The following is a 27626-nucleotide window of genomic DNA, read 5'->3' on the forward strand; positions in this document are numbered from 1 at the left end:
AGGACAGCCCTGAGAGGTCCTCCAGCAGCGGGGTGGCCCAGGAAGGAAGGACCAGACCGATCGTTCCTATAGCATGGATAAACAAAGGTTCGGACACTGAAGGTAAGGTGAGCGGGCCACCAGCCCGAAGAGTAACGATTCGATCTCGGTTCCACGGGCTCCGCAGTTCGGACCCTGAAGGGAGCAGGGCGCCGGGGCAGGCGCGGGGCACAGGCCAGCAGCGCGGCCGAGGCGTCCCCGTCTCTCCGCAACACCATTTCCCAGAAGGCGCCGCCGGGGACGCTCGTGCTGTAGTCAAGGCGACCCCGTGGGCGGGGCGGACTCGCTGATGGTTTCCATGGAGCCGGCCTGGGCCCAGGCTACCGTAGGAGGAGGAGCTCGGGCTCTAATTGGCTGATAGCCTGTGCGTGTCCCGCCCACTCCCAGACCAAGAGAGACTCCCCGCCGGTCCGTGTGTGCGCGTGCGCATTGGCAGCTCACTCCATCAAGGCCGGAGGCATCTGGTGAGTGCGGACTGTGCGAGTTGTGGCCTCTTGGGACCCTGGGGGGCGGCTGGGGGAAGCGGGAAGCTGCCCTCCAGCACGGTCGGTGTCCTTGTGGCCCGCGCCCTCGGCCTGGCCCTGCAGGACGACGGCAGCCTGACGCTTCCTGCGCGGCCTAGGGCAAACAGCGACTGCGCAAGAAAGTGGGGGTGGGTGGGTGGGATCGTTTGCCGCGCGGTACCTTCTGGGAAACGTAGTTTGTGGGCCTCCATGGCAAATAGCGGTGTCAACCTACTACGCAGGCGCGGAAGGAGGAGGTTGCGCGCGCAACCTGGTTCGCCTTTCGGGAAGTGTAGGCTGAGGGCTCGCGAGCAGGGTGGTGAGTGAGGACAGGAATGGGCGGGGGGGAGGAGCAGGAAGAGCGGATGGGGGGGTGGGGCTAGGGAGGCTGTGGGAGATAACGGTCTGCAGGCGTCTGACAGAGGGGGAAACTGAGGCACGGGAGGGCGGGGTGAGAGATGAGTGCGGAAGGAGGAGGAGGAGGAAGATGAAGAATAGCTGGGAGGGGCGGGACCCCGGGAGCCCCTGCCCTGCCCCACGAACACACGTGGACACTTGCTGTACGGTGTCTGGCAGAAGGGGAAACTGAGGCATGGGGGGCAAGAGAGGGAGGAGCCTTGAGTCCCAGAACCTCCTCTTGTCCAGAACACAGGTTTCAGGGAGTCTGAAAAGAAGGGGAAACCGAGGCATGGAAAGAGGGAGGGCGAAGTCCTGAGCCCCAGAACCCTGTCGTGCCCCTGGAGGCCATGGGGACTCAGACTGATGGGAATCTGACATTAGGGGAAACTGAGGAGAGGCTGGCCCTGGTCCTGCCCTCCCAACCCCCAGCCCACTCCCTGCCTGGTCTGCCCAAGTGCCCTGCCTCTTTGTGGGTTTCTGGCTCTGTGGTCCTCTAATTTGGGGTCAGCAGACCCTTTGATGCCTGTCCTACACTGTGCATGAGGATGAGGAATGATTTCTCTAAGCCTTAGTTCCCTCATCTGTAAAATGAACTGAATAAGCTTTCCTGAGCTGAGTAGGGGAAAGACCCCCAGGTGACCTGGTGGTGGAGGGCCCCTGAAGCTCCAGGCCTGGTTTGGGGTCCACTGCGAGGGAGGTCGAGGAGCAGGGTACCATGGCTCTGTCCTCAGGTTGCTTCCAGGCAGGGCCGTTGTGCCAGGGGCCGATGAAAGGCCTTTTGGTCCCTGAGGCTGGTGGAGAGCAGCTGGCCCTCCTGTTGGGCATCCAGCCCTCGCTGGCCTCTGCCTCTTCCTGGAGTCCTCCCTTGTCTGGGCTTAATGCCTAACTTCTTTGGCTCTTGCCCAACTCTAGTACCGGTCAGTGTCCAGGTTGTGTGGGTCCTCAACACCCCCTGGGGAGCCCCTGCTCTCCCAGACTAACAAGGTACCCATCTCTAGGACTCGGGCAGGCCTGGAGGATTCTCCCCTCCCTCCCCGGCCCAGGGATCTCACCACAGCACTGCCTCTTTGTTTGACACAGGAGGAAACTGAGGCCACAGAGAGCTGCTTCTGGTAGACTCCATGTCTCTGGGAGCTCCCCCCAGAGGCCCCCCGCGGGCTCCTGCCCCCGGGGAGCAGAGCTTGGTGAGTGCCCCCAGAGATGGTGGCCTGTGGGCACGCTCCCCCACTGGGGCTGGGGGAGTCTGTGTAGAAACGCCCTCCCTGCAGATCTATTCGTAAGCGTTTGGCTCAGTGCCCAGGTTGTGTGTCTCACAGCCCTCCTGCTGTTGTACCTAGTGTAACTGGATGGAAAACCTGGGGGGCGGTGACCACAGGAGGAGGGGTTGGGGACCCCAGGATAAGGGGGCGGGACCCCAGGATAAGGGGGCAGGACCACAGGAGGAAGGGATGGGACCCCAGAAGATGCTGGGCTCTTGGTGGCTCCTGTGCCCCTGTGTTCCCAGCCTGCTGGCTGTGCCCCCTCTCAGAACTCTCCTCTCTTTTGTTTGGGGGTTCAGGCTGCCTCACGGTGGGGCAGGGTCACATTTAAGGTGCCCAGGGAAGGCCATCCGCTTGGTCTCATCTCCCCCAATGCAGCTTGCTTCTCCAGGACCTTGGACAGCGCATCTCTTCCATCTGCCTTTCCCAGGGCTACCCTCCCTTCCTTTCCTTGCCTTCTGCCAGGGAGCTGGCCCCAGGTCCCTGCTGCCCAGACAGAATCCCCCTTCGGAGCTTTCCTTGCCAGGGGCTAATACCCTCCATCCTGGGGCCTTTGACCCTCCTCTCCTCCACTGCCTGCCAATGTGCCTAGGTCCCCCCTAGGCTCACTCTAATTGTCCCCTACAAAGAACCATTTACACTTGTTTCTGGTTCCTTCCCAGTATGGTCTCACCCCTTACCTGTGGCCTCCTCTCAGACCCCTCAGCATCCCTACACACTCCTTCCCGGCCATGATTCTCTGCTACTGTCCCCAAGCGCTCTGTGCCCAACATCCTGGCTCGCTGTGCTTGGCACACTCCCTGTCCCCTCCTGCCCCCCTTGGACCCTGTGCTACCTATAGAGAGCATGTTAAGGATGGCCCTGGCACCACTGGGGGTTATTCCTGGTGAAGGCTCCCTGAGGACTGAGGAGGGTGCCCCTGAAGGGGAACATGAGAGGGATGAGAGGCTTGCCTGAGCATACAGGCAGCAGGGAAGCCCTGGGGGTCTCTGAGAAGTGAGGCCAGAGCCGAAGCTGGACCAGGTCCCTCCTCCACTGCCAGTTGTCTCGGTATTCCCTCCTTCAGCATCCTTGGGAAGAGCTGCCCCAGACCCCACGGGAGAGAGAGGCCGGGGGCCCGAACTTCAGGGGTCCCTGCAGAGCACAGCCCAGTGACAGACTGATGATGCCAGCCACCAGAGTGGGTTCCGTGGGCCTCCGGCGGGATGAGGAGACGGCCTGGGGCCAGGACTCCAATGGTCCTGAGGCTTCTCGCCAGCGATTCCGGAGGTTCCGCTACCAGGAGGCGGCTGGGCCCCGGGAGGCCCTGAGCCGGCTCCGGGAGCTCTGTGTCCTCTGGCTCCGGCCAGAGGTCAGCCCCAAAGAGCGGATCCTGGAGCTGCTGGTACTAGAGCAATTCCTGAACATCCTTCCCATGGAAATCCAGACCTGGGTGCGAATGCAGGGGCCACAGAGCGCCGATGAAGCAGTGGTCCTGATAGAAGGCCTGCACAGGAACCCCGTGAGGCTGATGCAGTGGGTGAGACTGGGGGGACAGATGAGGCTGGTGGGCCAGATGAGGCTGGAGGTGAGGCAGGGGGGCAGGTGAGGCTGGGGGAAGCAGGCGACCTCCACTCTCAGTGCCCAGAATCTAGGCTGGGTGCTGCCCCATGTCTCTTCTGTTGAGGACTCCTCCAGCAGATTCAGGCCAGCTCTCCTCCCATGCTGGCCCCCTTGGCAGGGCCATAGCTCCTCCTGGGCTCCGCAGGGGCTGACCTCGGGTCCCAGGACCTCTAATCCTGTCAATCTACCCCCTATTTAGGACCAGGGAAGCTCTACCCCAAGGGGAGGGGCCTGCCGAGTGTCAGTCAGGACACGGCCCTGTCTCTCATTTCCTCAGATCATGGGTCGCATCCTGAGACAGGAAGGACTTTCTGCGAAGATGGAGTCCCCGGGCGTCCAGCCGGCAGCCAAAGGCCTTCAGAACAAAGGTCAGAAGGAGAAGGGGCCACCACTGAGGCCTCAGCCAGATAGCCAAGAAGAGGGGGGCCAAGATGTCAAAGAGGAGCCCGGCGGGTCTCACAAAACAAGTGCGTGGCAGAGTGGCAGTGGTGGTGCCCAGAGGGTGGGGCGAAGGAGGGACCAGGGAGCTGCCCTTGGAAATGGGCCCTTGGAGGGGAAGGCCTGGGGGTGGGGGGTACTAGGGAAGGAGAGACAGAGACAGGGAAGAAGAGATAGAAATAAGAGAAGGGAGAGAGAGAGAGAGAGAGAGAGGCAGAGAGATGGAGGGAGATAGGAAAGAGAGAGACAGAAGGGAGAAAGAGGGAGAGATAGAGACAGGAGAGAGATGCAGAGATAAAGAGAGGGAGAGAGATGGGGAGTGAGGGAGAGAGGAAAGAGAGACAGGCAAAGGCCATGGCCTTGAACCTGCCCTGTCTCCTCCCTAGTTTCACCCACTCCCCAGGTCCCTGCCCACCCTCAGGAGGGAAACAGCCACCACCCAGAGCCGGCAGCTTCCTTCCTGCCTTCAGGATGCCAGGTGAGCTCTGCCAGGGAAAGCTGACCCTGCTGGTGGGCAGGGTCCTGGGCACAGCCCTCCTCTTCCTTTCTTCTCTTTCATTCTCTTCTCCTCCCCTCCCCTCTCCTCCTTTCCTGTCACCCCACTGCTCCTACTTCCCCTTGGTAATTGAGGCCTTTGGGGGCCCTGAGACCCTTGCCCTAACAATATCAGGCAGCAGGTCCAAGGAAAGCCAGGCCCCTTTCTCTGCCTTTTGGAGGAACTGTAAGGAGACAGTGATGCACGTCTGGGGCCTTGGGATTCTGTGCAGGAGAGAGTCGCCCACTGGTCCCAGACCTGGACTGATGGACTTGCTCCATCAGTTTATGACCATTTCTAAACCAGGGGATGTTTGCCAGTCCAGTGCCTTAGTTTGTTGGAGAAGGGAAAGGAACATCTGAGAGTCTGGCCTGTCCTGTGCATCTTCAGGAGCCCCATCCAACATAGCTCTTCTGCCACAGTGGGCCAATGAGGGGGAGGTTTGAGGTGGGACTTGAAGGTGACTGAGCCAGGGAGCTCAGTAGTTGGAGTGGAGGAGGGAGAAATAGCCAGAGGAAATACCTGGACATGGAGGGTCTTGTTTTTGAAACAGCCAGGAGCATCTGGTAGGTAGTAAGGGTGAGAAGACTGGGAAGGGGGAGGGGATGGTAATAAAACGCTTTGAATGTTAAAGGAAGCATTTCTTATTTGCTAACTGGAGGTTACTGAGTAGGGGAGTGACATGGCCAGTTTTGCCTTTTAGGAACATTACTTTTGTGGCTGAGTGGAGGAAGAATGGGAGGGAGGAGACAGGCTCCCCCAGCAGTTGTCACCATAGTCCAGGTGGAAGGTGATGAGGCTGTGCTCTGGTGGGGGGGGAGGGGGCAGGGTCAGAGGAGAGGTGGGTAGTGTATTGAACAGATGCTGTGGAGGTGAAATGGATGGGCCTTGGCGCCATATTGGATCTGAGGAGTGAGAGACAAGGTGGATGGTAGTGCCCTCTCCAGTGATAGGAAAAGGGCATGGTGGGGAGAGGGTTGGGGGAAAGACAGTGAGTTCAGATTTGGACCTGTTGATATTAAAATCTCCATTGGACATCCAGTTCAAGATGTCTGAAAGGCCACTGGAGATGGGAGATGGGAGGTCAACAGAGTTTGAGGCAGCGAAAGGTAGATTTGAGAATCGTCAAATTGTTTAAGTCAGTCATGGGAGAGGATAAGATCCTCAAGTTGTATGGAGGGAGAAGAGTCAGAGCCTTGAGGGGCACCCAAGGTTGGAGGAAGTGATGTAGAGATGGAGGAGGGATCAGAGAGGGGGGAGAACCTGGAGAGAGGGAGAGATTAAAGATAAATGAGAGAAGGAGATGAGGGGGGAGGGCAGATCTGCTGGAGGAGATGGGATGGAAGGGGATCACTTGGGCAGGAAGAGGGGTTAGCCTTGATCAGAGGTCAGCCTTGCCTCATCACAGGAGGGAGGGAAGAAGGAGAGGGGCAGAAGGCACTGAGTGATGGGAGGAGAGGTCAGGGTGAACAGCCTCCATTTAGGAGGTAGGGTCTCAGCTGAGAGAGTTGGGGGAGGGGGAGAGGGAGCTGCTGAGCAGCAGAAAGGGCCAAGTGGGGGGGTGTCAGAGCCTGCTTTCTCCACCTTCATTCACCATCATGTATGTTTGTGTGAAGGAGGTGAAGGGTGGAGTGTGCCAAGGCTGAGGCTTGGGGGAAATGGGGGGATATGATAAGAGGTTGAGGGGTTCATGAGAGGAGGATAGTGTAGAACTGAGCTGGTTCTTCAAGGCATCCAGATGGGGAGAAGAGACTGGTGCAGGGGAGAAGGCTGAGGGGGTGGGTGGGGGTTATGTAAGGGGAGACAGAGGGAAAAGTCAGGAGATCATGGTTAGACAAGGGGATTCCAGAATTCTAGACCATGGAGGTCCTGTGTTTGTGGGTGATGCCAAGATCCAGGGGATGGAGGTGAGCAGGGGGAGGAACTAAGAGGTTTGGGGGTCTGAGGGAGTGTCAGGGTCTGTGTGGAAGTCCGCAGGTAGGAGGGCAGCAGAAACTGTGAGCTGTACTGAGCTCTAGGAGGGAGGAAGGGATGTGGATTCTAACTGGGACCACAGAGGAGGAGAGGTCACTGACTGGTGGAGGAAGGGGGAGAAACCAGAGACGCCAGGGTGAGTGTGGGAAGGCCCCCCGAAGGCTAGGAGCGAACCAAGTTGGCAGCAGGGCACTGGGTCTCAGAGAGGGCAAGAAGGTGGAAAAGCCTCAAGATACAGCTCATTCCATTCAGAACAGGGCATTTGATGTATGACCGCCAGGCTGCCTGCATCACTGGCATGGGGAGGGCGCTCCCAGAGAGGAATTGAGGAAGGCTTTATGCATGTTCCTCTTTCTTGTCATCTTATTATGTAGAGCCTACAGCCTGTGGGACCTAATGAACAGAAAGATGGCCTTGGGTCCAGGAAGACCTGAGCTGAGTCCTGCCTCTGACATGACAGTCATTTCTCCTGGCCATGTGTGACCTTGGGCAAGTCACTGCCTCTTTTGGTTCTGTGGACAGTATCAAAGATGGGGCCCAGGATGGGGTTGTTGACAGGAATAAGGATGGGAGTCAGTGACTGGGACAGTGACAGGGGCAGGGACAGAGACGAGGAGGGGGTAAGTGATAGGGGAGGGAACAGGGAGGTTGCAGCTGCATTTGTGTTTATGTTGTGAGTTCAGATTTGGATGTCGGAGATGTCCATCATTGTGGACTGGGGAGACTAGACTTCAGATCTTGCCTCAGAGGCTGAGAGAGCTGAGTGACTCTGGATAAGTCTTTTCAATTCATGGAGCCTCAGTTTCCTTGTAGGTCCTCAGATTCTGAGTTGTGGGGATCCGCGTTCTGCACATGTTGGAGAGTATTGTTAAGTGGGAGATATCTGCATCTGTCCTGGGATCCATCTGTCCAAGGTGTCTGTCTCAGGATCTGTTTGTCTGAGGATTCGTCTGTCTGGGAGGTGTCTGTCCTGGGATCCATCTGTCTGGGAGGCGGCTTGTCTGTCTGAACCCATCATCCAGATGTCCAGCAGACTCAGGCTCAGGAGAGAGCCAGGGGCTGGAGCATCACTGTCACAGGAGCCAGCATGGTGGGACAGCTGAACCAGGAAGGTTCTCCTCGCATCAAGGAGGTTTGCAGGCTCCCCAAATTGGGGGCAGAATTTGAATCCAGGTCTTTCCTACCTCCAAGCATGGTGCTCTCTACTGCCTGCTCCATCTTCCTTGTGTGCACTCTTCAGGCTATGTTCTCCGAGTCTTCTGTGGGCTCTTGAGCCAGCCCCAACCCCCATCTTGTCTGTGCACGTGCGGCCAGGCCACGTTCAGAAATGAACCAGATCCTCCATGTGGGGGCCGATGGGAGAGCATGGTAGCAGCTGTTGACACCCCCAAAGCTGACAGGATTACTGCTGGAGAAGAAAAGGAAAATGGGGAGAGCCCCCAGGGGCCACCCCACTGGAGACTGTGCAGGAAGGGGCTGAGTGGGCACCATAGGATGCCAGGCAGGAGTGAGCCAGGAAATCAGTGAGCCTCTGTCCATTTTCTGTCTTGTGTGCGAGGTCATCATGCCAGGTTTGAGCTGAGCATCTGTGAGAGCAGAGGGAAGGAAATGACTGTCTTCTTGGGAAGGCAGGAAGCTCGACGTACAAAGGCCTTGGTGGTGGTTGGCAGTGTGGAGTGCCTATGAAAAATGCATCATGATCCTTGGAAAAGACAGGAGGCGAAGGAGCCTCGCAACTAGAGTCTGAGAGGGAAGAGGAGGGGGAGGAGGAAGAGGATGGGTCTGAGGCTGCAAGAGTCATCAGGCTGATGCTCGGCCACCTCGACATCTACCTCAGAGAGGTGGCTGACCTCTTCCAACTGGGGATGTCATCTGCCAGAGTGACAAACAGAATCTCGAGGAGGGGTCTCCAAAGTGCTGCCAGGATTGTCAGGCCCCAGCAGGGAAATCTGGAAGGCCTAGGGGTAGTTTCATCAAAAGTTTCCCTTTGGCAAGTTGGGAGATCAGGAGGGAGGTAGATTTGAGAAGTGTCTAGTTACACAGAGAGGGCATGGGTTTTCAATGGGCAAGTAGACATTAATGACAGAGAGGGGTAAGAACCCAGCAGCTCCTAGGAGAAGCAGGCCTGGCTGACGAAGAGGAGGAGGGTTTGAGGGGCTGGAGCTGGTGCCCACCATAAACCCCTAGGCTCAGGTCTGTGTGGTGAGATTAATTCAAGCACAGTGGGGCACATTTGGCCTCACAGGAGTCCTGACCGGAAGGTTCCGGAGGAGCAGCCTGTATCCAGATGAAGGTTGAGGTTCCATGTCTTTGTTTGTTTGTGAAGAAAATCAGATGGGGGATGGCCACCAGTGTAGGCAGTTCCAGAAGGGATGTTCTCTTGGGTTGGGCGAGGAGGAAGATGGGAAATAAGGGGGAGGTCCTCTGGAGAGTGATGGGAACTTTAGGGAGGGAGACCACTCCTCTATCATTGATGTAAAGATAAGGAAGGACAGAGGCCAGCACTCTCTCTGGCTCCTTTGGGTTGATCCCCCTGATCTGCACATCCAGCCCCAGTCTCCCTCCTGAGCATCAGTTCTGCATTATCCATTGCCTGTTGGACATTTCCAACTGGAAGCCCTGGAGACATCTCCGACTCTCCCCTGGTCCAAAACAGATGCCATGATCTTAGCCCTTAGCCCCTTCTCCCAGCCCTCCAGGTTGCTCACTTCACATACCACCCTATAGTCTTGCCTCATCTTGCCTCCCACTCTGTCTCATCTTTGTGTCTTGGCACTGGCTGACCCCATACTTAGAGTACCATCCACCTCATCCCCTGTCCCCACTGCCTCACACTAAACCACATTCATGTTTATGTTGCGTCTGCTTGTGTGGATTAGAATGTGAGCACCTGAATGAGAATCGTTTCATTCTTTGTTCCCAACGTCTGCTACAAAATGGGAGTGTAAGAAATGCTTTCTTGGTTTATGGGTAAGTGGAGTTTGTGGGTGAAGAGCACCAGACAAGGAAGGCCATTTTTGCCGGGATCTTGGTGCAAGAGAGGTGCAGCGTTTAGTGAGGCTGGAAAGATAAATTGGAGCTGGGTTCTGTGGGGCTTTGAACGCTGAACAGAGGGAGCCTTTGGCCTTGGTTGAGGAGGAGTCACAGGGTTTGGGTGGAACTTAAGGAAAATCCCTGTGGCGGCAGTGGGGAGAAGGCTGCTGGGACAGTGTAGGTGGGCAGGGATGAGGGCTTGGACTAAGGTGGGCCCTGTGGGAGTGAAGAGAAGGGGTTGAATGCCAGAGATACGGGAGTAGAAATGGCATGATTTGGCAACTGATTGATATGTGGAGTGACAGACGTCTGGGACATTGCCCAATTTGAGAGGGCAGTGCCTTCAGCAGAGGGAGTGTGTGTGTGTGTGTGTGTGTGTGTGTGTGTGTGTGTGTGTGTGTGTGTGTGTGTGTGTGTGTGTCTGTGTGTCTGTGTGTCTGTGTGTCTGTGTGTCTGTGTGTGTGTGTGTGTGTGTCTGTGTGTGTCTGTGTGTCTGTGTGTGTCTGTGTGTGTGTGTCTGTGTGTGTGTGTCTGTGTGTCTGTGTGTCTGTGTGGTGTCAGCATGATGATAACTAAACCCGTGGGAGCTGATAAAGTCCCCTGCAGCGAGTGGAGAAGAGGACCCAGGATGCCCTTGCCAGACATCCACAGTTAGGAGTGTGATGGCAGTGATAAGTCAGCAAAAGAAATGGAGAAGGAGCAATTATCTGGATCCAAAGAACTTAGCCCCATGCCTGCCACGTAGTAGGTGTTTAGTATGTGCTTGTTGAGAGGATGAGTGAGTGAGCACATGGCTGACTGAACAATCAACCAAACGAAACCAAGACGGCACAGTGGCAAGAGAATATGGGTTTGAATCCTCTGTCACCTTGGGAAGGTCACCTTGCTTCCCTAGGCCTTTCATATCAGGAGCTTGGAGTCCATGGCCTCTGAGGTCCCTTCCAGCTCTAGAGTGAGTGTCCCATGATCCCTTCCCCCTGTATTCTTCCTCTTCTGCTTTCTGAGCTCAGCCGGTTCCAGTATGCTATATTGTCCCTCCAAAGTGGACGTTGATTTGACTGAAGAGCCCTCGAAATCCAGCATCTTGAAACAAACCTTTCTTCTGTTGTGGGATTTTAGAAACAGAGCAGTTAGTGAACAAAAGAGAGTCTTCCTAGTCATAGCATATCTCATGTAATTCATTCAACAATCCCTGACCCCATGGCTGCTGTCTTCCAGGCACTGCTCTCGGACTGGGGGGAGGCCAGTTCCTTTTTCCTGCCCCTTTCTCCACTCCCTCCCCCCAGGTCCCCTATGCTAGGCAGCCTCTGATCCAGGGATATTTCCCCAGGAGGAGTGGGGCCTGCTGGACCCCTCCCAGAAGGAGTTGTACTGGGACGTCATGCTGGAGAAGTATGGCAGTGTGGTCTCCCTGGGTAAGGACTGATCTTACTCTTTGGGTTGTATGTGGATGGATCAACTGGAGGCTAGGGGGTGTGGGAGCAGATTATCTGGAGGCTGGGAGGTGTGGGAGGAAATTATCTGGAGGCTGGGAGGTGTGGGAGCAGATTGTCTGGAGGCTGGGAGGTGTGGGAGCAGATTGGAGGCTGGCAAGTGTGGGAGCAGATTGTCTGGAGGTTAGGAGGTGTGGGAGCAGATTGTCTGGAGGTTGGGAGGTGTGGGAGCAGATTGTCTGGAGGCTGGGAGGTGTGGGAGTGGATTGGTGGGAAGTTGCAGGGTATCAGGATGCAAGGTGAGGGGGCACAGGAGGAGTCAGAAGTAAAGACCTCCAGTGTGGACACACTCCATGTAATGGGGCCAGGAGGGGAGGGCTGCAGCAGGATTTTCAGTGCTAATCACAAACTTGGGGCGTGGTGAGACCAGGGGATGTTGGAGCTTATCTAGTTTGTGGCAGCCGTGGTAGGACTTGAACTTGGGTCTCAGGATTTCCAGACTTCGAACTACATGCACGATGTCTGGATAGCCTCGAATGCTGAGTGAGCAGGAGTCTGGCTACTTGGTAAATGCTTGGTTTCTCTGATTCCCTGTTTTCTTGTCATTTTACTCAGATGGGTCTGTGTGGGGACTTGCTCTTCTACTGTGGGGCAGTCTCTCCTAGAGAGGTTTGGCCAGGGGCTATCTGTGGGTTTACATCTCTGTGGGGCGGAGGTGGGCTCAGAGAGGGTGGGGTTGGGTGAACCCTGCCACTGAAGACACCTTGGAGATGCTGATTTGGGGGTGGCTGGTTGAGTGGCATCTAAGATTAACTCAGGGGCTCCTGCTCAGCTCTATCCTACCTGTGGGCAAGGTTAGTTTCATCTTTCCCAGGGGGCATAGCATCATCTGCAGACCTTGCTGCCTGTAGGGGCTTGATGCTTCCATCTGCACCTACTTGAGCCCCTTGACCAGGCAGAAATCTCCCTGCTTTGTGCCTTACCTCCCTTGGACCAAAACCTCCTACCATGTAGGGCCTGGGAGACCCTTTGCTTGAGGAGCAACTGGGGCCAGTGCAAATGAGGAGCAGTTTCTTGTGTCCTCTTACTCTTTGAGTCAGCAGGTGTGTCTGGCGCTGTGGCCACTGCTACCCTTTTTCCATCTCACACCTTTCTCAAAGACAACTTTGATCTGGTGTGGGCTCTGCCCACTAAGGGCCACTAAAAATGAAGACTGATGCCCCCCTCCCATCTCCTTCCTGTGATTTTCCCCCAGATTTCCTGGCATTTGGTGCCCCTGTGCTTGATTTCAAGTCAGGTCACTTTCAGTGGGGTGGTCTGGGTGTCCTCATGGTGGTCATGGTGGGAAGCCCAGGATCTTGGGCACCATGCCAGTGGATGGATAGAAGCAGACTTTGGCCCTGGTCATGTGTATTGTCCCAAGGATTAGTCTCCCTTAGTGGAATGGTGCTCTCCCCACCAGGTTGGCCTAGACCATAGATTAGGGGGCATGTGATGACTGTGACAAGTGCTTTCTTTGAGGCTCTGCAGGATCACATTGTTCTGCACAGCCACAGAGGGCAGAACCTGGGGCAGATGCCAGGAAAAGATTCCTTCCTGATGAAGGAACTGTCCCAGAGTAGAAAAGGCTGCCTTGAGCATCTTTGGGACCCCTCAGTTCCCCTGGTGACTACCTCAGAGGGTGTCTGCCATTAGGGATGAGAAGAGGTCAAAGGCACATCAGAGTTAGGTGGGACTTCTGTGTCCTTGATGCCAAGCACCACAGCAAAGTCAGCCTCTCCATCCAAAGGACTTTGGGAGATTCTCAACCATGCCTCCCTAAAGGGGTTCCGTGGGCAGTGCATTATCCATTGTTCCTCAGTCCCCAGTCTAGGCTGTCATGGCAGCTGAGCCATGGCTTCCTCGGTCTTGGACTGCCATCATATGATTAATCAGGAGATTGATGAAAATAAGTAGCCCTGGCATCCATTTTCTCATGGGAGGCACCTCTGAGGCAGGATTTCTGACTGCCCTTCTCATCCTCTCCCCCCATTTCTGTGGGAGTGGCCATGAGCAGAGTCCTTGTCTGTTCTACTATCCCTTTCTCATTTTGAAGAAGTCAGCTTGGTGCTGTATCCATCCTCTTCATTGTTTCTCCCTTATTCTAATTTGGGGTCAGTTTTGGCCTTTCCCTGTGTGCTTCTTGAGGGCAGCGAGCACCATTTTTAACCCTTTCTTGCATGCTCAGCGCTCAGTGCAGTTCCTTACACATAATAATGTTTGTTAATTGACTGAGCGACTGGTCAGATTTCTCCTCCTCAAGACATGATTGTGAAATGACTTAGGTCTCCCCAGAGTCCGTTTCATTTTCATTTTCATATTTGGTCCTCACTATATCCAGTGTCTGGTGCCCCAGCTCTCCTGAAGAAAGTACACAAGCTGTCTGGGTAGGCAGCTCCCAGGAGCTGATCAGCCTGCAGTCTCTCATTTCCCCCACCAGAGGTGTATTTATTTCCAGGGCCTCTCCCTCCCATGCCCAGGGCAAATAACAGGCTTAGAGGAGCCCTCTCCACCGTTACTGGCTGGTTTTTATGCTGGCTCCTGAGGCAGTGATGACCTTTCCCTGGGGCACCTTCATTTGCCTTCACTGCTTGGGGAACCTGCGAGCTGAGCTTGGCTCCATCCTCCTTCTGGCCCCTGGTTTTACTTGTACAGAGAGAGTCCAGATTGCTCCCTCCCCAGTCCTGCAGTCCTCTTCTAGATTGGCTAAATCCCAGTTTATTGGAAACCTGAATACTCAGTTGCTAGCACCCTCAAGCCCCCTTTAGAAAAATACTGTGGACCAGCAAAACATCAAGAGACTCGAGCATTTCCCTACACAAGTGGAAAACATCCCTACCAGAAGCAGAAATCAAACGGGAAACCACGAATGGATTACTTTAAACTTTTTTTAAAAATCTGTATTTGCCAGGCCTAGAGGCCTGAGGGCTACCCGAGTCTTACCTTACCTGTCCCAGGTCTTCGGTTGGCCAAACCGGATAAACGTATGAGAGAAGAGACTTTCCGGAGTCAAACAAGGGTTAGGCTTTATTCAGGGTCCTGGTTACATGTGCAGGGGGAGCTCTTCCTTAGGAGGGAGAGAGAAATCTCCCAAGGAGGCAAAGATCTTACGGTAAGAGATTGGAAGTAGAAGTGTAAGTGGGGAGAGAGGGGGAGGGGAGAGCGAAGAGAGGAAAAACGGACCCTTCTGTCCTGTCAGGGCCCCTCCGAGCTAAGAGCGCCTTCAGGCTTTCCTGACCCTAATTAAGCTCTCCGGCCCGTGTAGTTTGCACCTGAATACCGTGCCTGTTAGATAACAATAGGTGTGCCCAGATCCGGGACAGTCTCGAGGGCGGGGATGCTCCTCCCATCACGTTTCTCACGGGAAGAGGCGGAAATACACGAGATAGCTCGGTCTCACTCCTCGATTCCCTGGTGTTTCATGGGGTGCCTCATGAGAACTCTAAGATTTAGAAGTTCCCACCTTTACCCGCCCGAGACTGTCCACATGGAATTGAGCTTCCACCCCCAACATGTATTAAATTTAATACAGTAACACAAACGTTACCCAGTAGGCTGTATCCCTTTCAGAAATTCTCTTTTTAAATTCTTCCCTGGCCCTTGGTGATCTCTGGCCAGGGCCCTCCCTCCCCTGATGGTCACACTCTCATCTCTGGCTGGTGCCCGGAGTCTCTCTATATCCCTTAATGGGAGGGCCCCTTGATGTTCTGTCCTGGACCTTCCCCTTGTCTCCCAGGCACCATGTCAGTGGCCCACTTGTCCCATCTTTGGAGTCATCCTCAAATATCTCCCTCAGCCCCTTGGATTTTGACCTTCACCTCCCTTGGCCCCTGTTCTCATTGAGGTCAGTCCCTGGTTCATCCATCCACCCAGCTGCCCCCAGGGCTGAAGCTTACTCCCCTGCTCAGAAATCACCCACCATTGGCTCCCTGTCACCTCTCAACCTGCAGGTGACTGGCTCTTACCCCCACCATCACCCCTACACCTGCTCTGAAGCATCCACGTGTTTCCCCAGTTGTTACCTGTAAGTACTGTTCCATTCCCCCCTCCTTACTTTTGTACAAGCTGTGCCTCACAACTGGCATGCCCTCCCCCCTCCCTTCCTAAGTTTCCTTTGTAACCTCTGCTTCCTATTTCCTGGGGAGAGTCCTTGAGAGAAGAAGAGCCTTTACCCCTGTCTTTGTCTCCCCTGCACTGAGTACATAGTAAGTGTACTCCTGAACTCTGAGCTGGTATGTCAGAGGTCTAAAGAGGTGAGTTGGGGCTATAGTATGGTGGTCAGGTGGGACTGAATCAGGTGGCCACCAGCTTATAGGAAGATGGCCCTGGGGATAGGGCACTGTGCCCTGGACACAGAAAGACCTGAGTTCAAATCTGGACTTGGACACTTCCTATCTGTGTGACCCTGGGCAAGTCACTGAACCTCTGCATGCCTCAGTTCCCTCCTCTGTAAAAGAGGGATAATGACAGCACCTGCATACCAGGATTGGGGGTCAAATGAGGTCATATTTGCAAAGTGTTTTGCACGGGGCTTGGCACATAGTAGGTACACAAATGCTTGCTTATTCCCTTCCTTTATTAAAGGGTCCTTACATGCTGGCACTGTGCCAAGTCCCTGCTTAGGGGGTGGGGGAGACACAACAATCCAACAATTATGTACAAACTAACTGTAGACAAGATGAATGGGAAATTATCGACTGAGGAAAGTGAGAAAAGGAGATTGGAAAGAGCTGTCACAGAAGGCTGGGTCTTAGCTGGGTCTTGAAGGAGTGGGGATGGATAGGGGAGGGGAGATGATGAGGGAAAGGAAGCCGGGCCTGGGGGCTGGACAATGCCTGGGATCTGGGAAGACTCAGGCAGGCTTGTAGTTGGTAGAGAAGGAGCCAGGAGAGAGGGAGAGACTGAAGACAAGTGAGAGAGGTGGGGTGACAGAGGGGGGACCATCTGTGGGAGGAGATGGAATGGAAGGGAGGGGAGGAGGAGGAGAGAAGGCACTGAGTGATGGGATGGGAGGAGAGGTCAGGGTGAATGGCCTCTATTTAGGAGGCAGGGTCTCACCGGGCTGGGGTGGGGGGAGTAGAGTGAGGGAGCTGATGAGGGAGGTAGAGCTCGATTGCCTGGCAGCAGGGAGGGCCCAGTAGGGGGTGTCAGAGCCTGGTTTTCTTCACCTTCATTCATCACCGTGTGTATTCGTGTGAAGGAGGTGAAGGGTGGAATAAGCCAAAGTTGAGACTTGGGGGACATGGGAGGGCGATGGGGGGGTGAGAGGATGTGATAAGAGATCAAGGGGTTCATAAGAGGACAGTGTGGAGCTGAGCTGGTTCCCCAAAGGGTCCAGATGGGGAGAAGAGGCTGGTGCAGGGGAGAAGGCTGAGGGGGTGGGGTGGGGATTATGTAAGGGGAGGCAGAAGGAAAAGTCAGGAGACCATGGTTGGACAAAGGGATTCCAGGATTCTAGACCATGGAGGTCCTGTGTTTGTGGGTGATGCCAAGATCCAGGGGATGGAGGTGAGCAGGGGGAGGAATTGAGAGGTTTGGGGGTCTGAGGGAATGTCAGGGTCTGAGGGAATGTCAGGGTCTGTGTGGAAGTCCGCAAGTAGGAAAGCAGGAGAAACTGTGAGCTGTACTGAACTCTAGGAGGGAGGAAGGGGTGCATCTTGAGGGTGTCTGCAGATTTTAATTGGGTGGTAGATGTGACCAGCATCCCAACGGAGAGGTCACTGAGTGATGGAGGAAGGAGAGCTTGAAAGGGACAATGGGGAGCAGGGAGGGGACAGTCAGGGAGGCCAGGTCTCAGGGAGTGTATGAATGGATAAATGAATGAAGCATTTACTTGGGGCTTTTATGCGGTGTGTGTGGTACAGGGCCTGCCCTCAGGGAGCTCCATGAGTGTGTTGGTGCCCAGGGGAGGAGGGGCCCCTGCTTTGAGCAAGTGCTGTCAGGCCACCAACCTTTGCTGTGCCTAATGTGCCAGGCACGGAATTGAGCTCTGGGGATACAGAAAGGAGCTCCCAGTCTGGGTTCTGGCCACAGCCTTCGGGACCTGAACGGGATTGAAGGTTCTGGGGAAAGGCGGGCCATAGGAATGCTTATTTGGCCTTGCCCCCTGCCCAGGGGCCCCTTACTCCACCCCTACCCGGCCCCAGCTGTGCCTTCAGCTCTTTCTCATGCCCACTTTGAGCTTGGGCCACGAGAACCCCATCCTGCCTCTGGGGGGCCTGTCCTCACCTGGAAGACTAAACCCTCCCCTATCCTAGAGACACCCTCGGCGCTGGATGTCCTAAGGCCTTCAGCCCCTCCCTTCCACCATGGACCAGACCAGGCGCTAGTCCGGACTCTTTAAGAGACGAACTATCCTTTGACCGACCCAACATTCACTGCACACAGACCAGGCTCTGTGATGCATGGGTGTTTTCGACACTGAATTGGGTTCTGATCTTCCCCCCAACCCCCACCTGGGGTAGACAGAAGGTCGACGGGGTGTAGAAGACCAGGAAGCGGCTAGAAGCCACGTGGGCAAGAGTGGCGCTTCCCTCTGCCGCCCCCTTTTGTAGCGGTGGTCTTTTGCACATGGCGTCTTGGTCAGAGCTAGGCTCAACCTTGGACCCTGGAAGCACTGGGTCCCCGTCCGTTCTTACTAGCGGCGCAGTGGCTTCTGCGTGGCCCAGGCAGAGCCTACCTGCCCCTGGGGTATCCAAATGCCCCAGTGGTGGGTCACTGTTAATTATCATTCCTTCCTGTGAATGCTGGGGATGAGTTGGCCACTTTTCCCTGACAGGAATCCCTGCCCCCAAACCAGACCCTAAAGCCATGATGGAGCGCGGGGAGGAGCCGTGGGGACCCGCTCTGTGCGCAGCAGCAGAGGAGAAGACTCGGTCCAGAGACTTCGGCCCGCCAGGTGGGCCCGAGAAAGGGCTCAGAGCCCAGCTGGAGAGTGGGTTCTCCTCCGTGGCCCCGCCCTCCTGGGAGTGGCCCCCAGCTCCTTGTCCCCACCCACAGACCCTAAGGAAAAGGAAACACCAATGCTGGCAGGTTTGGGTAGACAAGACTCCAGCAGTGGGCCCTCTCTCCAGAAGCCCCCCATCCCGTACCACCCCCACCCCCGCCCTGATGCTTCTCTGCCCTCTTCCCTGGGTTTCCCGATTCTTCCAGAGGATATGGGGCAGTTCTGGAGTCAGCATTCCCAGGGCTTCCGATTTGTCCCTTTTGTTGGGGACTGGGCTAGGCCTGTCTGCTCCCCACATGCCACTAATGAGCAAAGCCACCCCCTACCCCTAACCCTGATCCCCTGGGTCGGTTCCTGGAGCCTTTCTCTTTCTCTAGGAGGCAGGAGCCAGAATCACAAAGACTGCCCTTCCAGGGATGGTGTGAGGCCCCAGACATCTCAGCACCCGCCTACCCGACAAGCCCAGGGAGACGGGCCGGGTCCAGGGACCGGGAGAGGACTTTGGACCACCACGGAACCAGGAAGTCCTGGAAGGAAAAGAAAAACCCCTTCGGTGGCCTGGGAAAGCCCCTCGGGCAGAGCCGCCCGTGGAGGTCTCCTTCCTGGGGGGGTGGCTCAGCAGGTTCCAGGCGAGCAGGCCTCCCCCTGGCCGGAGAGGGACAAAGGCTACTTTCCACCAGGTGCGCTGAACTCGCTCCCGGCCGCGAGAGAGAAACCCTACGTTTGTGATGAGTGTGGCAAAGGCTTTGACTGGAAGTCCGTGTTTGTCATTCACCAGAGATCCCACACAGGCCCGACCACCAGTCTGCTCGAGGAGAGGAGGGAGTCCCGGGACCCCCGAGATCCCCGGGACCCGAGGGCCAAGCCGCGGATGCCCCCGGGAGAGAAGCCCTATCGCTGCAGCGAATGTGGGAAGGGCTTCCGGGAGCTGTCCACCCTGCGCAATCATCGCCGCAGCCACACGGGCGAGAAGAACTACCAGTGCCAAGAGTGTGGCAAGGCCTTCAACTGGAAATCCCAGCTGGTCATTCACAAGAAGGCCCACGTGGGCGAGAAGCAGCATACGTGCGTGGAGTGTGGGGAGAGCTTTGACTGGAAGTCCCAGCTGGTCATTCACAAGAAGACCCACCGCAGGGACACGCTGTAGGTCGAGTGGTAGCCAGGCCTGGCCACCTGGGTCAGGGGCCCTCCTTGTCTGTCTGCCTGGACTCCATGGCCATAGCGCCCTAGGGGAGCCCCACCCCTGCCCCAGACTCTAATCTAGGTAATAAACTCCCTTAGCGCCTCTTGGACCCGCCAGTAGGTTGTTGCTCTTGTCTTCTTCCCCTTCCCCTCCCCACCGCCAGGTGTCCCACTTGCAGAGTAAGGACCCATATCAGGGACTGGGTCTGGGTCTATCAAATGAGCCACATCAAGCAGAGAAGGCTGAGGAAGCCTGCAATGGAGACAGGCCAAGGAAGACAAGGGAAGGGAAGGAGGCAGGCCCAGCCTCACAGCCTTCCACAAGAGGGCTGGGCCAGACTGGGAAGAGGCTCTCCCCAGGCCTGAACCCAGCAGAGGGTGGGGCAGCCCCCACAGCCCCAGAACCAAGGTCCCAGACACCGTCTGCCTACCCTCATTCCTGCCACACTCTGGAACACAAACTGTGTTCACTCTACTCTCAGACGTCAGCAAACATGTCAAGGGACAAAGGAGATCACAGCACAGCTTGGTGTTTTCCAAAACGTGGTTAGTTTCAAGGCTATCCTGTGTGTCTGTGTTTCCCTCCAAACTTCTGCTGTCCGTCTCTGGTGTCTTCAAAAGGACTTCCATGCTTCTTTCCCCTTTCCTTTCCTGTCCCCTCTCTCCTTTCCTTTGCTTTTCACCTTTGTCTTCCTTTTTTATTTGTTTTTTCTTTCCTTTTCTCCCTTTCCTTTTTTGTTTTCTTTTCCCTCTTTCTTTCCTTTTCTCCCTTTCATTTTTCTGTGCTTTCTTTAACTTTTCTTGCTTTTCCTTTCCTTTCTTTCCTTTTCTCCTTTCCCTTTTTCTTCACTTTCTTTCTCCTTTTTTCTTCCCCTCTTTATTTTCTTTCTTTTCTCCCTCTTTCTTTTCTTTCCCCCTCTTCCTTTACTTTCCCCCCCTTTTTTCTTTTCCTTTCTTTTCTTTCACTTTTTCCTTTTCTTTCTTTTTTCTTTTCACATCACTGTCAGTAGCCCAATTTCCCTCTGGTTCTCTCTCACACACACCAAGACAAAATTAAATTAAGAAACATTGTTTGGTGACAAATACCTGACTGCATGTAAGGTGCTCACCTCTTTTGGGCCTCCTCCATTCCATTCCCTCTCTGGCAGCAGCAGGGTAGCCTGCTCCATCCTCAGTCAGGCCAAATCAGGGTTGCTCACTATAAGATTTTTTTGGTTGCATGCAGAGTATCTGTCATTCCAACTCTGCTCACATCGCTCCTGCGTTCTCTTTTGTCAGGATATCATCGCCCACAGACCAGTTGTCCTGTCTCACCCATGTCTTGCCACTGGACCCTGATGACTGGAGGAGAAAGTGAGACTGGTGACTCTGACCTGCCTCACTTAAATCCAATTCACTTGCAAGTGAAGACATCACCTTCCTGGTGTCATTGGTCCTCTTCGAGAATGAAGGATGAACGGCAAACACCCAGAGATACACACTTTGTATATTATAGCTTTATTCTCTGTGGTTCATAGAGACACCCTGTGGGCAGCAACAGTATTACATTTAAGTTCACTGAGAATACTCTGCGTGTCATCCATTCATTCTTTTCCTTCTGTGGATCTTCCCTGTCTGTGTATCACCCCAACACTTTCTATAAATAATTTACACAGCCTTAGTCCAAGCTTCCTAAGAGATCGCCTTCATTCAGTCTACCCTCTCCATGTGGTCTACCACACAGCAAACAGATTCCTAAAACAAATGACACTGCCACTATCTTATTCAAAAATGTTCAGTAGCTACCTATTGCCTTTTGAATGTTCTTTCTTTCTTTTTTTTGGGTAAAGACTGATTAGTGTTAAAGTGGTGATGATACTTGGCGTGGGGGGGGGGTAATCTGGAGAAAATGGGATACGATGGGATAAAGGATGGAGATGAAGAGGTCAGTCTTGGTCAGGAGTCAGGCCACTACCTCATCATAGGAGATGGGGGAAGGAGGAGAGGGGCAGAAGGGGCCTGAGTGATGGGAGGGGAGAAGGAGGAGAGGAGAGGGAGCTCTCGGTGAATGGCTTGAATTTTTTCTGTAAAATAGGAGGCAAGGTCTCAGCTGAGAGAGTGGGGGGAGAGGGAGAAGGAGCTACTGAGGGAGGTACAATAGGATTGCCTGGCAGCAGTGAGGGCCCAGTGGGGGTGTGTCACATAAACTTGTAGTGGACCCAACCACCAGACCCCAGACCCAGACCCACCTTCATTCGGCAGGTTGTAGGTAACAGCTGTCAGAATCTCGACTGGGTGGCAGATATAAATTGAGTGAACTTGACAGGAGGAGAGCCTGGATGTGGGCAGAGGGAACAAGGAGCATTCTAACTCCCCTACTTGGACCAGGGACTGTGGGGAGGGGGAGACAGAGGACAAGGAGAGCTATGGAGAACCTAAAGAGGGAGGGACTGAGAAGGAAAAGGTTTCAGATGAAAGCAAGTTTGTTACCTATGTAACAGTCAGCAAGCACATTGCTTTCTGCCAGCTACTGTTGGGCACGCAATGAAAGGCCAAAGACAATCCCTGCCCTCAAGGAGCTCATAGTCTAAAGGGGGAGCCAACAATGAGGCACAAACAGGCTACAGATGGGATAAACTGTAGGCAATCAATAAAGGGAATGAACTGGCATTGAAGAGGATCAGGAATGGCTTTCTATGGAAGGTGGAATTTTAGCTGGGGCTTGAGAAAAGTCGGGAGGGATGAGGAGAGAGGGCATTCCTGGCAAGGGGCATAGTCAATCAAAATGCCCCAGAGTTGGGAGGTGGATTGCCTTGTGTCAAAATACTATTAGGAGACAACCTGACTTTTCTTTTTTAATGATCAAGTCTGCTTTAATGAATACATAGAACCAATCAGAGTTGTTAACAAATACCATTTAGGACTAAGGTTCCTTATACTCCCACTTAGCTGAGCTAAGCACAACCATCTATTTCTCTTCGTGAGTTCAGGTTTCTAACATGGCATTTTCTAAAAATGATGTCTCCAGGGCAGAATGTGATAGGAAGGAAGATACTGATTCTTCCAGGGTTGCCCACAGGCCCCCGAGAGTCCCCAACTTTGCTCCTATCATCTCTCCATCGTGTTTATTTTCAATGTAAAAGTTCATGTGATTAGAAGCTCCTCAAGCCAGGCTGAGGAGCAGCTGTGACCCAAAGGAAGATCTCGTTTCTTTCAGAATCTCCACCCAAGATTCAATTCAATGGATATTCCCAGTTTGTGAAAAGTCTGGAGTCTTGGGCCACAGTCTCTACAGGACACATCCCTGTTTCTGGATAGGTCCAATTCTGAGCTGGAAAAGTGAAAGGGGCAGGCTGGTGTAGATGAGGCAGTCCTACAGAGGAAAGGAAGGCTTGAAATTGTACAGTTCCTGTTTCTCTGGCTGAACTTCTACACCTTATTAATCTTGGCAAAAATCTGGTTGATTTCCACAAATATTTCAGCCTTGGTCTATGGGACAATGAAGTAAATATAAATTGCAGTAAGGAGATGTATCACATCAAAGATGATGAAGCTGTAGGCACCAGGACTGTCCAGAATGAAAGGAAAGATCAGTCCCATGCTGACTGGAGAGCCAGTGGACAGTGCCTCTGACCATGAATGCAGCTGACCAGGAGGACCACAGGAAGATTTCAGTGATAATGAAAGAATGGAAATAGTATGGCCTCTAACATAGGAGATCACACAAGCAATGCTGACATATGGCATGCCAGCCACATTGTCCTGGAGTGAAAGGGCCACTGTTAACAGGCTGAATGCCAGACACTGAAGCCCATTGAGATGACAGCCTTCTCCCTATAAGTGCCACATTGCTGTGATGATGGCGTCTGACCCTACCATCAGGTCCTGCACACCGTGGTCATTCGCTCCTGCTCCTCTGTAGATCTGGTCTTCAGAGTAGCACACTGAATTGACTTTTGGGAGTTCAGGCCAAGCTTTAAGATGATAATGGGACTGAGCTGCCACCTGAGGGACTTTGTGGGAAAGAGTGCCAGGAGCCTTCTCCATCTTCTCCTCCACCTCAGCCTCAACATTAGCAGAGTTTCTCAGTTTCTTTAAAACTTTCCAGGTTCCTACTTCATCTCCCTTCTGAATCAAGGTGTACCGGGGACTCTCTGGGGAGAAGGGCAGCTAGAGCGGCTGCAAAGCTGCGAGGATCCTGGTCAGCCCAAGGAGAGTAGGCCACCTCCATCTCTTGCAAGAATAACTTGTTTCCTTCAAGACTTTCAACCTCTGTAGGAGACCAGCCCTGCAGCTGCTAGTACCCTTACTGGGTGTTACTGTGGTGTTCATCACAGCAAACCTGGAACTTGAAATAATGAGTTTTTGGGGGGAGTGAGGAAGGGGGGAAGAGAGAGACAGAGACAGAGAGAGAGAGATGGAGATGGAGAGATAGACACACAGAGAGACACAGAGACAGAAAGAGACAGGGAGACAGAGAGCTGGTCCCCTCCCCCAGGTTCTGAAAGATTTACAATGTATAGGATTTAGCAAAGGTATTGCACAAACCACACTTGAAAGGAGCCCTAAACACAAGCTTGGGTGGATCCCAAACCAGAATCCCACCTCCAGCATTCCTAGAGAGTCACTAGGATGAGGATGACATTTTGGATGCAAAGTCTCTACTTAGCTTTAAACAGTATCATAATTAATACATTTTCCAAACTGTAAAAACTAACCTGGAACAGCCAGGAGGCCAATGTCATTAGATCAAATAGCACATGTTGTGGAGTGAGGTGTGAAAAGCTTATAAATCCAAGGCAGCAGGAATGCCAAAGAGAGCATTTTGAATTTGAACCTGGAGGTGATATAGAGCTACTGGAGTTTATTGGGGGTGGTGGTAAGGGGGTGACATGAGAACTGCATTGTAGGAAAATCACCTTGGTGGCCAAATGGAGGATGGACTGGACTGAGGAGAGACCTGAAGCAGGTGGGACCCTGCCACCCCACCCCAGCAGCTATTGCAATAGTCCCAGCTTGAGGTGATAAGGGTCTTCGAAGGGAGGGCCAAGTCAGAGAAGAGAAGGGGGCATATTGGACAAGTGCCACACAGGTGAAATGGACCAGAGATACTGCAGGGCTGAAATAGATAGCATATTGGCACAATATTGGATTTGAGAATGTTTGAGAGACAGTGAGGAATGCAGATAACTCCTAGGTTGGAAGTCTGGGGGCTTGGAAGAGTGATGTTGCCCTCTACAGTAATAGGGAAGATGGCGGGGGGAGGTTAAGGGCAAAGACAATGAGTTCTGTTTTGGCCATGTTGAAGTTAAGATGTCTGCTGGACATCCAATTTGAGATGTCTAACAGGTAATTGGATATATGAGAATGGAGGTCAGGAGAGAGGGTAGAGTCAGATAAATAGATGTAAGAGTACTTGGTGTATCAATGGTAATTAAATCCGTGGGAGCTGATGAGTTCCCCTGGTGAAATTGTGCTTGTCCTTTGTTCTCAAAGAGGACCACAACATCAGGATGATGACATGACTTGCACTTGACTTTGATTTGAGTGAGTGAGGACTGTGCAAGGCCTCCAGCCTCACTTTCTCTTCCAGAGCCCTCTGAGTCCAATGGGCCGATATTCATCAGGACGGCTGGAGATGGCCCAGGAGGCAATGTGGGACCCTGGCCATTTTAGGGTAAGGTCTTATCAGATTCTCACTTTGAGTGAGATACAACCATTCAATGAATAGGCCTCTTTAATAAAATAAAAAAAATACTTCAAAAAAATCAAACTGGGGTGGGCAGCTGATGAGGGAGGTACAATAGCATTGCCCTCAGGGTTCCTGGTAAAAGAGAAACAGTTACTATTTAGTATTTATATTCACTCTGCTAGGAGGGCAGGGACCTGGTGTCCGATCTGTGAGCTCCTGAGTGAATTGGGCTTAAGGCTTGATCTTTGAGCAAGAAATCTAGCGAGTAAACCCAAAGGAAAAAAGGCAGTTTGGGGCCATGGAAGTGCACCTTCCCCTGGTCAGAGCACCTGAGGCAAGGATGGAGGAGAGAGAACAGGAGAGGAGAGGAGCTGCTACTCATTCACAGGTTGTGTTTGTCTTTTGTTCAGGAACGGGACCATGACATCGAGATGATGATGTGACTTGCAGTTGACCTTGATTTGAGTGAGGGAGGGTTGTGCAAGGTTACCAGCCTCACTTTCTCCTCCGGAGCCATCTGGGTCCAGTGGCCTGATATTTGTCAGGATGACTGGAGATGGCCACCTATTGAAATAACATAGAGGGAGAAGAGAAGATGTCCAGGATAGAGCCTGAGGGACACATGTTTACAGAGCAGGATTTGGAGGAGGATCCATCAAAGGAATAGGAGAAGGGATAGTCAAAGGGAGAGGAGGAGACTAAGGGAAGAGGAAAGAGTGGTCAACGGTGTCCAGTGCTACAGATAGGTCAAGAGGATTTGGCAATTAAGAGAACATTGGTAACTTTGGAGAAAGCAGTTTCAGTGGAATGATAAGGTAAAAATCCAGGGTATAAGAGGTGAGAGAGAGAGAGAGAGAGAGAGAGAGAGAAAGTAGACGCACCCATGGGCCTGAGGCCAATAGTTAGCAGGGATGGAAGAATCAAAGCGAGGGGTGTTTTTCTTTCATCAAGAACATTGGAATAAGAAAAGGGAACAAGGAGCAAACATTTACTGAACACCTACTGTGTGACAGGCACAAACATGATCTCATTTCATCCTCACAATAATCCTGAGAGGTAGATTAAGGAAACTGAGGCAAGCGGAGGTTTAATGAGTTTCCCGAGGTCACACAGCTAGGCTAGATTTGAACTCAGGTCTTCTTCATGGCAGGTGTGCCCCTCTTTCTGCTTGTTGGCAGCAGGAAAGTAGCCAGTTGGGAAGACATGACAGAGGGAGTGATCTGGAGGGGATGGAAGGTGTCACGTGCACAGGCTGAGGGGTTGGCCTTGGTCAGGAGTCAGGCCACTTTTGTGTTGGGATTGGAAGCTCAATTCCGTGTGGACAGTCTCGGGCGGGTAAAGGTGGGAGCTTCTAAATCTTAGAGCTCTCACGAGACCCCCCCAGGAAATGGCAGGGGATCGAGGTGAACTGAGCTATCTCGAGTAATTCCGCCTCTTCCTGTGAGAAACGTGATGGGAGAGAGATCTCCCCGCCCTCGAGATGGTCCCGGATCTGGGCACACCTAGTTACCTAACAGCACGGTATTCAGATGCAAACTATGCGGCTGAAGGTTAAGTAGGATTGAGGAAGCCTGAAAGCTCTCTTAGCACGTGAGGAGCCAAGAGGACAGTAGGCTCCGCTTTTCTTCTTTCCTCTCTCCCCTCCCCCTCTCTCCCCGCTTGTACTTCTACTTCCAATCCCTTAAGATCTCAGCCTCCTTAGGAAATCTCCCCCTCTTCCTCCTAAGGAAGACCCCCCTGCACTTGTAACCGAGACCCTGAAATAAAGCTCAACCCTTGTTCGACTCTGGAACGTCCTTTCTCTCATATGAGCATCCGGTTTTGGCCAACCGAAGACCTCGGAGGTGAGGTAAGAAGACTCGGGTAGCCCACACAGGCCTCTAGGCCTGGCACTTTTGGATGTGAGATGAGAAGAACGTTATGGAAAGGACTGTCAAAATATTTTGGAGAAACCCACTTTTCCAGAGCTAAGGCCTAAGAAGCAGGCTGTGCCCTGAGCTTGGCACGGCAATAATCTTTTGAGTTCTGGAGGATATCACCCTCCAGCAAAGTGAATTGATTGGACCAGCATGGTGTGTTCACTGAGGGATCTAGCTCCCCCTCCTTCCAAGGCCCTCCATCACATGTTCACAATCCCTGTTTCTTGTCACTGTTCCCATTACAGAACTCTGGTTCTGGGCCCCACAGGGTGGCCACGACTTCCATGACTGTTCCCATGGGACCCAAAAACATCTGTGCTGTACCAGCAAATGTTAACCATGAGAATTATCTCAAGATCTAAGCACGATTGTGTCGTAGCCTACTCCTTCCATGTATATAAGTGACCCCCAGCCTTAACAGCTTTAAGCCTTTTTTAGGAGGGGGACTGATGTTTGCAAACATTATTTTCCTCTCTCTGAAATTAAACTTCAGTTTGCATCCTGATTCTCGAATCTGCAGCCTGCTCTGCGTGTTTGGCTCTGGTCATCGAAAGGTTAGAGACTGGTTCTGGTTCCATTGACATGGCCAACGTGCCCCCAGGACACACTCAGCCCAGCACACCACGAACATGACTGTGACAATGAAGCCAGCGC

General features: G+C 53.4%; 1 protein-coding gene and 1 pseudogene across 8 annotated transcripts; one reads left to right on the forward strand and one right to left on the reverse strand.

Moving 5' to 3' along the window:
- Nucleotides 1–421: 421 nt before the first annotated feature.
- On the forward strand, nucleotides 422–20946 carry ZNF446 (zinc finger protein 446). 8 transcript variants are annotated; one of them, XR_011968288.1, is made up of 10 exons: nucleotides 431–503; nucleotides 785–861; nucleotides 2022–2125; nucleotides 3267–3719; nucleotides 4080–4269; nucleotides 4627–4718; nucleotides 11113–11197; nucleotides 18033–18152; nucleotides 18578–19464; nucleotides 20661–20747. XR_011968288.1 is itself a non-coding variant. In XM_072615813.1 (10 exons), the coding sequence occupies exons 3-10, from the start codon at nucleotides 2063–2065 to the stop codon at nucleotides 20737–20739; spliced, it is 1848 nt and encodes a 615-aa protein (XP_072471914.1). In that variant the 5' UTR covers nucleotides 431–503; nucleotides 785–861; nucleotides 2022–2062; the 3' UTR covers nucleotides 20740–20946. The 8 variants fall into 8 exon arrangements, 7 of the variants coding, with proteins under 7 accessions (XP_072471915.1, XP_072471917.1, XP_072471914.1 ...); XM_072615813.1 differs by having other exon boundaries at nucleotides 18578–19343; nucleotides 20661–20946; XM_072615817.1 differs by having other exon boundaries at nucleotides 4080–4170; nucleotides 18578–19343; nucleotides 20661–20946.
- Nucleotides 20947–22734: 1788 nt separating this feature from the next.
- On the reverse strand, nucleotides 22735–23693 carry LOC140504241 (solute carrier family 2, facilitated glucose transporter member 5 pseudogene; annotated as a pseudogene).
- Between the last annotated feature and the right edge of the window lie 3933 nt (nucleotides 23694–27626).

This window comes from Notamacropus eugenii, chromosome 5 (genome assembly GCF_028372415.1).
Source record: "Notamacropus eugenii isolate mMacEug1 chromosome 5, mMacEug1.pri_v2, whole genome shotgun sequence".
Taxonomy (NCBI): Eukaryota; Metazoa; Chordata; class Mammalia; order Diprotodontia; family Macropodidae; genus Notamacropus; species Notamacropus eugenii.

Bases quoted from the DNA above. Each gene is read 5' to 3' on its own strand.
- ZNF446 (XM_072615814.1), top strand. From the start codon at position 2,063: ATGTCTCTGGGAGCTCCCCCCAGAGGCCCCCCGCGGGCTCCTGCCCCC. The intron at 4,719-11,112 runs GTGAGCTCTGCC...ATATTTCCCCAG, and splicing joins TCCTGCCTTCAGGATGCCAG to GAGGAGTGGGGCCTGCTGGA. The intron at 11,198-18,032 runs GTAAGGACTGAT...TTTCCCTGACAG, and splicing joins TGGCAGTGTGGTCTCCCTGG to GAATCCCTGCCCCCAAACCA.